We start from the raw sequence: 11669 nt of genomic DNA, 5'->3' as shown, positions 1-11669 counted from the left end.
TGTGGACTGAATGGCTCAATGAGTAAAGGAACTGTGGGAACTTTTAAGGCCTTGAGCAGTTTTGAAGTGGAAGCAAGAGGGTTCAACTGCTCAACTGTCAACTGTCCAATCGCTCAGGATGATAGAGGACCGATGAAGTTCTGAGGACGTGGCTTTGATCCTTATGAGGCTAAAGAAAAAACTGAGTTTGAGTGCGTTGCACTGAATGGCTCACAGGATAAGAGCCAATCAGAACTTTTCTGTTGATTGGACGTCGTTCCAGGCCACACGTTTATGGCTTCTTTGAGGAATTATGTCTATGAAGAAAACTCTCTCCTTTATTGTCTGCTGAAAGCAAAACATCTATTTTCATGTAGCCAAAACCCTGAAAAACAGCCAGACCACTAACCTCCTTCACTAAACTTTACAGTAGGCACTTTGCATTCCGATAGGTAGGGTTCTCCTACCATCTGCTAAACCCAGATTATCCATCAGACTGCCAAAGAACACATTTCTACTGCTCCAGAGTCCAGTGGCAGCATCCTTTGACACCATGCTAAAAGCGGACGAGGCAGTCCATCAGCATGGTCAGGGAAGCATCACATTACTCTACATATGTGAACATCAAGACCTCAACAACCTGCTCAACCACTGCTCGCACAAACTCAGCTCTCTCACGTCTCTGGTTAACAAGACCACGCATCTCGTCGCCAAGCAGGAGACGACCCACAGCTTGCAATGAAACGAGAACATGGTGCATTATTCCGTCTTTTGGGTCGTATCTGTCTGTGAACCACATGGTGATGTGAGGTTTGTGAGCAGCCGTTTGGCCATGGAATCCCATTTCATGAAGCTCTCGACAGTTCGTGTGCTGATGTTGCCTCCAGAACTCTGCAGTGACTGATGCAACTGAAGGCAGGTGATTTCTACATGCTTTGGCACTCTTTGGCCTGCTTGGTGAGCCTGCTTGGTGAGCCTGCTTGGTCTACCCCTTCACGGTCAAGCCGCTGTTGTTCCGAGGTGATTCCACTTCACAATAATAGGACTGTTGACCAGAAAATTGATGCCAGGACAAAGTGGTCAAATCCTGTTGTTTTACTAAGAAAATAAAAAGTGTGTTAAGAAGGCAATAAAAACAGTAGAACTGAACAAAACCAAAACAGCGGACCAAGTCTGCTGACATTACAGTAACGAGTTCTGATGCTTATGAGTGAGTGACGTAATCTAGACCATCAAAACGGGACAGGCTTCTAAAAATATCTTTGCAACAAAAAATCAGACATTCTTTTGGTAAATGTTGTTTAAAAGTTTGTCCTTCTTGGTTGTTTTTCAAGTTTTGTTCTTTCTACAGAGAACACAGAGACACCGAGGAACCAGAACTATACCAGAACCCAAAGCCAGGATAAAGAGGTTCAGTGAATGTAGTGTTGAAGGTGTGGAGGTGGACCAGTGAGTCACAGGAGACTCTGTAGAAGGACAGAATGCCAGCAGGATAGTCCACATACACTCCTACCCTGTTGGAGTCAGAGGAGTACGAGGAGGAGATGGATGTTCCTTTGTTACTATGGCAGACAGTGTAACCACCATCACAGCAGATCAGAGTCCAGGACTGATCATTCAATCCAAATGCACAGTCTATAATGTTTCCTCTCCTTCTGATTCCTCTGTAAGTCACTGACACAGAAATCACTCCTCTCCACTCCACTTCCCAGTAACAGCGACCAGTCAGACCAGTTCTACAAAGCAGCTGATGACACTGATCAAACCTCTCTGGGTGATCGGGATAAGGCTGATCCTTGTCCACACGTGTCACTTTCATGTTGTTGTCAGACAGTTTGATGTTTCTGCTCACCGTGTTTGTGTCGACTGTGAGTTCACAGGAATCTGACGGAGAGAACAGGACAGAAAACGGCTGCAGTTACTGATCTATCATCTGTTCACGTATTGAAGATGGCTGAATGTGTGCTGATTTGTTCTCATGGATCAAATTAAAAACACACTTACACTTCCTCAGACCTGGTCTCAACCACTGGACTCCAGCAGGCTCTATCCTGAGAGTGTCCAGTTTCCAGTGTGGATTCTCCAGTCCATCAGACAGCAGCTCCACTCCTGAGTCTCCTGGATGATTGTAGCTCAGGTCCAGCTCTCTCAGATGGGAGGGGTTGGAGCTCAGAGCTAAGGCCAGAGAAGCACAGCCTTCCCCTGTGATCAGACAACCTGACAGCCTGCAAACACCAAGAACAACACACGGCAGAACATCTGAGAATTCAAATACAAGAAGAAACAGTCTTCAGATAAATAACGAGTGCTGTGTGACTAAATCAAAGCAGCCAGCAGAAGAAATGAGTCTGGTCTTTAGCCTGAAACCAGTGCCTGATGAACCCCGCTGTGAATACACAGCTGTACCTTTATCTTTTGATTGTTTTTCATTCAGATACAAATTTAGTATAAATCTTTAGAATCATCTGTTACATTTAATAATCCTACAACAAAAGCAAAAACAAGAGACAATGATTATAAAAATGATTACAAACTACTGCTGAAGTTTAGTTAAACAAATCACTTTATCAGACACAATCCTGCACAGGTTAATGTGAATCAGATTTTAAACGGTCTTCACTTGAATGGGCTCTTGAATCCTGACCTGAGAGTTTCCAGTGTACAGTGTGGACTCTCCAGTCCAGCAGACAGCAGCTCCACTCCTGAATCCTGCAGGTCATTGTTACTCAGGTCCAGCTCTCTCAGACTGGAGGACTGGGATCTGAGAGCTGAGGACAGAACTTCACAGCTTCTCTCTGAGAGGTTACAGCCACTCAGTCTGAAGAGACAGCAGTAAGAAACAAAACATGTGACTGAACTAGAAAAAATACACTGGAAAATTCAATTTTCTGTTCTCTGAAATTTCAAATCTTGACACAAGAGTGGTTGTTTAAATTGAACTGAGCTCAAATTTTAGAGAAAGAACTTTAATAATTTAAGACAAACTGTAACTTGATCTGACCTGAGAGTTTCCAGTGTACAGTGTGGACTATCCAGTCCAACAGACAGCAGCTCCACTCCTGAATCCTTTAAGTCGCTGTTACTCAGGTCCAGCTCTCTCAGACTGGAGGACTGAGAGCTGAGAACTGACAACAAAGCTTCACAGCTTCTCTCTGAGAGGTTACAGCCACTCAGTCTGAAGAGACAGAAAAAGTAAGAAGTTGTTAATAGTTTCTCCTGCAGAATGATAGCAGAGAATGTATAGATGAATAAATGCCACCTACAGTGCTTTCCTGGAGGCTTTGATCACTGGCAGCAGCCTCAGAAGAGCCTCCTCTGAAGCAGAGTACTTCTTCAGGTCAAACACGTCCAGATCTTCCTGTGATGACAGTAAGATGAAGACCAGAGCTGACCACTGAGCAGGAGACAGTTCATCTGTGGAGAGTCTTCCTGAACTCAGAGACCGTTGGATCTGATCCACCAGAGAACAATCATTCAGTTCATTCAGACAGTGGAACAGGTTGATGCTTCGCTCTACAGAGCACATCACTTCAATCTTCTTCTTGATGTACCTTACTGTTACCTGACTGGTTTTTGAGCCACTTCCCGTTGGTGTCAGCAGGCCTCGTAGGAGAGTCTGATTGGTCTGCAGGGAAAGTCCCAGGAGGAATCGGAGGAACAAGTCCAGGTGTCCATTGGGACTCTGTAAGGCCTCGTCCACAGCACTCTGGTAGAAGTGTGTCTCTGCAGATTCATGGTCAGTTGATTGTTCTACCTGTTCTTCTGACATCAAATTGACTCCAGACTTGATGAAGGTCAGATGGACATGAAGAGCAGCCAGAAACTCCTGAACACTCAGATGGACGAAGCAGAAGACCTTGTCCTGGTACAGTCCTCTCTCCTCTTTGAAGATCTGTGTGAACACTCCTGAGTACACTGAGGCTGCTCTGATATCGATGCCACACTCTGTCAGGTCTGATTCGTAGAAGATCAGGTTTCCTTTCTGCAGCTGCTCAAAAGCCAGTTTTCCCAGAGACTCAATCATCTTCCTGCTCTCTCGAGTCCACTGAGGATCTGACTCAGCTCCTCCATCATACTTCATGTTCTTCACTTTGGACTGAACCACCAGGAAGTGGATGTACATCTCAGTCAGGGTCTTGGGCAGCTTTCCTTCCTTGCTGGTCTTCAACACTTCCTCCAGGACTGTCCCAGTGATCCAGCAGAAGACCGGGATGTGGCACATGATGTGGAGGCTTCGTGATGTCTTGATGTGGGAGATGATTCTTCTGGCCTGCTTCTTGTCTCTGAACCTCTTCATGAAGTACTCCTCCTTCTGTTCATCAGTGAACCCTCTGATCTCTGTCACCATGTCAACACACTCTGGAGGGATCTGATTGGCTGCTGCAGGTCGTGTGGTTATCCAGAGGCGAGCGGAGGGAAGCAGTCTCCCCCTGATGAGGTTTGTCAGCAGCACGTCCACTGAGGTGGACTCTGTAGCATCAGTCAGGATCTCATGGTTGTGGAAGTCCAGAGGAAGTCGACACTCATCCAGACCGTCAAGGATGAACAAAACCCTGAACTCTTCAAACCTGCAGATTCCTGCTTCTCTGGTTTCAGGAAAGAAGTGATGAACAAGTTCCACCAAGCTGAACTTTTTCTCTCTTAGCACGTTCAGCTCTCTGAAAGTGAATGGAAACATGAACTGTATGTCCTGGTTGGCTTTGTCTTCAGCCCAGTCCAGAGTGAACTTCTGTGTTAAGACCGTCTTCCCGATGCCAGCCACTCCCTTTGTCATCACTGTTCTGATTGGTTCATCTCGTCCAGGTGGTTTAAAGATGTCTTCTTGTCTGATTGTGGTTTCTGGTCCGTGTGGTTTCCTGGATGTTGTTTCAATCTGTCTGACCTCATGTTCTTCATTGACCTGTCCAGTCCCTCCCTCTGTGATGAAGAGCTCTGTGTAGATCTGATTCAGGAGGATCTGCTTTCCTGCTTTAGCGATCCCCTCAAACACACACTGGAACTTCTCCTTCAGGTTAGATTTAAGTTTATGTTGACAAATTGCAAGATATTCTGAAAGGACACACAAAATATGACATCTGCAAGTGATTTACAACGCAGATGACGATTGAATCCCCTTTAAGAGTTTTAAGAGTGCAAATATAAACAGATGAATGTTGAATTAAGGAGAAATCCTCTTACTGCTCTGCAGACAGTCAGCCAGCTCCTCCTCCTTCATTCTCCTCAGGAAGTGCTGTGTGATCTTCAGAAATGCCTCTCTGCTGCTCCTCCTCTGTTCTTCACCTTCACCTTCCAGCACCTCCTCATCCTCCCTCCAACTCTCTGAGTATTCCTGGTAATCTGAACTCAGAACCTTCTGGAAGTTCTTCAGCTCGTTCTTCACAAAAGTGACAATGTTCTCCTCCAGCAGCTGGAACAGATGATTATATGAATCACACAAACTGAAATCATGGAAGCAAACATCAGATCCACATCAGACAGACTGTGGGTCCGCTGGTCTAAAAAGTGCAGCGTGGAGATCATCATGAACAGATGTAAGAATAGCTGTTGTACATGTACAGACCGTAAATATGGAATCCAGGTGTGCTTGATGCTGCTGGGCAGGCTGACCAATGGGAACCTCTGAGCTCTCCTGGTGGACTCTGTGCAGGAATCATGAAGAACAGCTCACGTTATGTCCATCCACACAGAGACAAACGTTAGCGTGTGGTTGTTCTGCTGATCCCACTGTCGGCAGCACCAATAAGAAAGTGTGTTTCCTCAGACTCTTTGTGTCTGTTCATTCTGTGTTTTAGCTGATCCCAGTCCAGCTGTTATCACTGACAAGTTTCTATTTCTGATGTCACACAATCAAAAACGAGAAAAGGTTAATTTGATGGAGGAATCAGAATTAGCCTTTGTTAGCAGCTAGCATCTGTTAGCCTCAATAAAACCACTGTTTTATATACATACAAGTTTTACAAGCTTCTCTTAGCAACAGTTAAAACTTGAATGTTTTCATGTTATTAACAGCTCACCTCTTTGCAGCAGAGGGCTGCTGTCTTTTAAATTTAATGGAGTGTTTCATTGACCGGTCGCTCTTGAAGGACACACAGCTTGGTCCAGGTTCAGGTCCAGGTTCTAGTCCCCTATAGAGCCTGTTAAACAGACAGACCACCGGGGATGGAATTTCACTTTTTATTCTTCAGACACAGAAACTGCTGGAGCAACTAGCAGCTATCAACAAGAAAATGTTCAACACACCAAAGTTCAATAAAACTTTGCTCTTTGTGTATCGTCGCCTCAGTTTTCCATAAAACAGTGGATCAATGCAGGACTGCATTTCTTACAACAGAACTTGAGTAGATGTACTTACTTTCCACCAATCAGTGGGATCAGGGTTAGCCTTCGTTAGCAGTAAACATCTCTTAGCCTCAATAAAACCACTGTTTTATACTCAGAACATGTGAGTTGAGAAAGTGTTGAAGACTGGTTATACTGGGCAGGTTTCACAGTATGTGAAGGAGAGCGATGCTGAAAATGAACATACAGGTTTAACAAACTTCTTGGATAAATAACAGTTTAAACATGAATCTGTAACGTTTGAACGTGATGAACAGCTCACCTCTTCGCAGCAGAGGCTTGTTCTACTGGACAATCAATGAGGCGAACCTTTGACCGATCGCTGTTGAAGGACACAGAGGTGGACCCACATCCAGAGCTGGGTCCAGGTTCAGCCGAGGCTGATCTCTCATAGATCCTGTTACACAGAGATGAAGACCACCAGGGAAGGAAATTCATTTTTTATTCTTCAGACACAGAAGCTGCCGGAGAAACTAACAGCTATCAACAAGAAAATGATCCAATCTTGATTTGTGCTGAAGTCTCGTAGCTTTCAGTGTACATGTGGGCATCAGACTGGATCTAATGAGGACAAACTTCAGCAGCGAGCAGCATGAGGAGGAAATATGAACACTTCAGGTCATAATGTCCAACACCAGTTTAATACTGAGAACAACTTACTGTCTGTCAGAGACATGTTGTTTAAAATGGCGAAAGATGACGTCCATTGACCCGTCACTCCTGAAGGACACACAGCTGGGTTCTGGTCCAGGCTCAGGTCCAGGTCCAGGTCCAGCAGAGTCTGGTTGGTCCTGCTGCTCCAGCCTTCAACACAACACACACAGAGCTTTGAGCGGGAATACTGACGGTGGAGTGATTTGAGTGCTCACATGTGGAGACGAGTCGTGGACAGTCAGAGGTCCTCGTCTCACCTCTGAGCTTTGGTCTGGAGCTCATGTTCCTTGCGCTGATTCATGCTGCTGTACTGTCATCAGTTCACACACACTCTGATCTGGAGAGGAAACACAAATCATTCATCAGCACGTCAGCTGAAATCATCCTTTCCATCATTTCTCCTGTCGAAGCACCAGCTGCTGCTCCACTGACTGCCTGTTATCTGTGTCGGAGCTGCTGTAGTTCCACAGTCAGTCCACTGGGTGGCGCCATGAAACTGCATGGAGGACCAGTCACTGACACACATGAGGACTGATGAGGACTGATGAGGACTGAATTTCCCCATTAAGAGACTCCCTGCAGAAAATGACTTTATGCAACAAGCTACAGCTGATTATTTCACAACAACACCTGAATTAAACCTCCAGTTTAACAAGATTCATTTCCCTGTCACAGACAATAAAACATAACTTATAAAAACATTATTTTGTTAGGAAAACGAATATTATTGACTTTTTATGGGTCTACATGTTCAAAATAAACACCTTCAAAGCTTCCTGTAAATGAATCGAACTGTAAGCTTTAAGTCGAGCTTCAAAAGCACTGATCCACTGAATGAACTGCAGGTGAACCTGCACGGAGGAAAAGCACCAACACAACAATGTACAAATACTCCAGCATTCAAGTACTATCAGCGTCATGTAGCTCAAGCATCAGCAGTAACAGTACTTGTTCTGTCAAATGTCTCCTGTGACTGTAAGACATGAACACGTACCTGAAAACTGCACTTAAGTACAGTACTTGAGTAAATGTACTTTGTCTTTACCACTGAACAAAGGTCCAATCAATCAAGTGTGAATAACACATCAAAAGATGAATGTAAAGATCTCTTTCATGTGTTTCTATAGTGCTGATCCAACGTGTATTTGGGGTAATGATCAAGCACTCACGACAAACAATGAAGTACTTTTTACTACCAACAATGAAGCTGAGTACTGTGACAGTACTGCAGTACTGCTGCAGTCCGGCTGCGTTGTAAACAGTTTATTTGACAGAAAAACACAGATTGCTGCCATTTAAAGTTCTTTACAAGGAAATGGCGCCTGAAGTGACGTAACGATGACGAATTACGCTGCCATACTTATGAACAGGTAAGTCATGAGAGACCACACCCATGTGCCAAATAATAATAAGTGTCAGTGACGTAAAACCGATATGAGTAGCTCCTACATTTAATGAACAGCATAAACTCATATTTCTTTCTACACGTTCGTTCGTTCTCAGCGGACTGTTCGGCCGAGCGGAGCCGCATTTAGAGGCTCGGAGCGCGGCTGAGCTGCGGCTCGTCGCCGCTTCCTCCGCTGGCTGTTCAGGCAGGAAAAGCTGCCTTCAGTCATCGGTACGCGGGGCTACACAGTAAAAACAACCCTGTTTTCAACTCCTGACGACCAATTCACTCTATTTCTGCTCTTATTCCACCGTTCCACTTCTCCTCACGCAACTCCTGCAAATCCAACATGGCGGAGAGCCGCGGCTGCTTCTCAGTTCAGTTTAAATAAAGTTGTGACAAATAGGCGGCAAATTTCTGCCAGTCTTACTCAGCAAGCTAACAACAATTAGCACCAACAAGATGAGCAGGGACTCATTAAAGTGTAAAATGGTGAAAAATGTCATAACATTACCTGAAGAGAAGAAACAGCAGCGCCTGAAAGTGAAAGTAACCTCTGAACAGGAAACAGACCAGGTGTGTGCAGGTGTGTGTGTGTGTGTGTGTGTGTGTGTGTGTGTGTGTGTGTGCCTGTGCTGCTGTTCCTCATAAAGTCATAGCAATAATATGAGAAGCTGGTTTGTGTGTTTACCGGAAACAAATCAAAGCTGCGCCAGAAAACATGATCTAACATTCATTTAGTGGACAGAACGAAGCCAAACATCTGAAGGATTTGTGGGTTTAATGAAAAATGAAACAACGTAAATTCTCCTGAAACGAAAGATAAATCCATTATTAAATAAATGTACGCCTCTTCTTTCCATTTGAATCAATGAATCAAACTTTATACTCAGATTCAGAGGAACATGATCTGAAGTATTCATCACATTTGTCTGTTTATATTTCTGACAGCGTCCAGTTTGAAGGATTTGAAGGGATTAACTCGGCAGATATGGAAGATAATCTTCATAGCTGCGTTTGTACCAGCGTAGAATCACGTGAAAAATAACGAAGTAACTTCGAATGAGCTCGTCACACCTGCAGAGGGTGAAAAGATAAACTGCTCGACGTCCTTTTCATTGACATGGATGAGATGAAGACGTCATTATTTTTTATTGAATTATGCAGCAAATATGTTGAACAGCTGACGATAAACTGCACTGATGTCTGTAAAAGCTGAAAAATATCCAAAATGATTAAAAGATGTGGAACCAGTGGAATAACGCAAAGCATGAGTTCTGAGTGTATTTACACGCATCATTTACTTTTACATGCGTTTAATTAGTGAATTGAGCTCATTAGTGAAGACTGCAATGGCCCTGTGGGCAGGGGGGGTCCAGAGGGGTCCAGAGGGGTCCAGAGGGGTCCAGAGGGGTCCAGGGCCAGCCTGAAACAACTGCTGGGCCCTCCATTGGCCCTAACGAGCCAGAACCTGCGCCTCGTCTTCAGAGGACGTCGGTAAACACAGACGTCACATTGACTTTCATTCATTTCAAAGACACTAAACCCGGACCCTGCCTGACGTGACGGTCCCCACGATGTCACTGTGTACACAGATTGATGTCCACACACACATATACACACACACACACACACACACACACAGAGCACATATTCAGAGCTCAATGTTTGGCATGACAGTCATGTGTTTGTGTGTGTGTGTGTGTGTGTGTGTGTGTGTGTGTGTGTGTGTGTGTTTGCGTGTGTAACCTATATTTTATTTTTCTAGTCCACAGTGAGGGTTGATTGATTATGTATGTTGAGCCTGTAGCAGTGTGTGTGTGTGTGTGTGTGTGTGTGTGTGTGTGTGTGTGTGTGTGTGTGTTGTTAGGAGACGCAGAGGACACGCTTCATCTCCTTCCTCGCTTCCAGCTATGATTGCAAACACACACACACACACAGGCATGAAGAAGAACACTGAGTTCTCAGAGCAGAGGTGGACAAAATAACATGAACGTCTGCACAATTCATTAATACAACGCAACACAAGAGTCCTGCAGCACATCACACTCAGCAGCGTCATGATGTGGACGTTCATATTTGAGGCTCAATTTGTCCTGTTATACTTGTGAGGACCCTCGATGATTACAGAGTGAGGATGTGTCTGTGCAGCTCCGCCGCCCGGCCTCGCCTCGCCGCCCTCAGAGCATCACTTTCAGCTGTTTTCAGAGAAGAGGCTCTGAAACGCCACCGTTCACCTCCTGCTGAGCAGCAAACAGCAGACAGACACAGCCAGAGACCAGCTGGTGACAGAGAGCAGCGTTAAGCAGCTAAAGAGACGGACGTGTCCCTCAAGAGCTGGAGGAGACCAAACACAGAGAGAAGAGAGACCCCAACCCTGAACGCTGGGAGCTGAAGAGTTCAACACGCCTCAGCGTGGATTCTGGATCAGATTGTGGTCTAAGTGTTTGTGTGGGTTCAGGTCTTAAAGCAGCTGCAGATTAAACTCTCATGTTTCACCTTTTATTGGCCAAAGGTCCTAAAAACAGGAAAGCCATAACATCAGACTTTGATGTGGCCGCAGCGAGCAGGAAGAAAACAGCCCAGATGTGCTGAATGCCAACATGTGATCCAAAAGCAAAACCAGCGTCAGTGAACGTTCAGGCTTTTTATCAATGAAGCTCAGACAAACTGAAAGCACCGACTTCGTGTTGGAGGCCGTTCGGCTGCACGTCGCCTCCTCGCTCGCCCACCAACGCCCACAGAGACACACAGAGCCGAGCCGTGGGCGCTCAGACGGACCGCGAGGCCGCCAGGAAACGTGGAGGAGGATGAAGGAGCTCTGTCTCAGCCGAGAAACACACAGAGCCGTAAGACTCGTGTTCGGGATGATTTTGGAGGAACTGTACCGAGGATGGAAAGACGTCCAGTAAGACCAGCAGGAAGTGAGATTCAGCGCCGTCGAGCTGCGAACATGATGGACGGAAACGTGTTTAATGTGTGAAACACCTGAAGTTAATCACGTCAGACTGCTGTCAAACACTTAACGACAAATAATCAGCGTTAAAAGGATGAAAACAAAGGTCTACTGAAGTAAAAGTACCACAGTGTACAAATACTCTGTTACAAGTGCTGCATTTAAAACTTTATGTGAGAAAAAGTACAAAAATATTAGCACTGAATGTCTTAAACGCAGTAAACTGAATAATTCAGAGGTTTTGACAGTTTGATCATTTTATCTCACAAATCAAACAACAAATAGATTAAAGACTCTCAGAATAAAGAAGAGTTAATAAATAATAAAACCGAATCAGTGCCTGCAGTGAAGTAC

The 11669-nt window shown here is 45.0% G+C and overlaps 1 protein-coding gene across 2 annotated transcripts; it reads right to left on the bottom strand.

Annotated features, from left to right (window-relative positions):
* Window positions 1–751: 751 nt before the first annotated feature.
* LOC143317032 (NLR family CARD domain-containing protein 3-like) lies at window positions 752–8928 on the bottom strand. 2 transcript variants are annotated; one of them, XM_076724946.1, is made up of 11 exons: window positions 8874–8928; window positions 7230–7309; window positions 6979–7122; window positions 6581–6715; window positions 5994–6113; window positions 5540–5618; window positions 5158–5386; window positions 3243–5028; window positions 2624–2797; window positions 1984–2204; window positions 752–1863 (listed from the first exon to the last, which is right to left on the bottom strand). In XM_076724946.1, exons 2-11 carry the CDS (start codon window positions 7271–7273, stop codon window positions 1325–1327), a joined length of 3471 nt encoding a protein of 1156 aa, XP_076581061.1. In that variant the 5' UTR covers window positions 7274–7309; window positions 8874–8928; the 3' UTR covers window positions 752–1324. The 2 variants fall into 2 exon arrangements, with proteins under 2 accessions (XP_076581061.1, XP_076581063.1); XM_076724948.1 differs by lacking the exons at window positions 5994–6113; window positions 8874–8928 and having other exon boundaries at window positions 7230–7618.
* Between the last annotated feature and the right edge of the window lie 2741 nt (window positions 8929–11669).

Source organism: Chaetodon auriga, chromosome 24 (assembly GCF_051107435.1).
Source record: "Chaetodon auriga isolate fChaAug3 chromosome 24, fChaAug3.hap1, whole genome shotgun sequence".
Lineage (NCBI taxonomy): Eukaryota > Metazoa > Chordata > Actinopteri > Chaetodontiformes > Chaetodontidae > Chaetodon > Chaetodon auriga.
The sequence above is the reverse complement of the archived record's forward strand: the minus strand, read 5'-3'. Positions and strand labels throughout refer to the sequence as shown.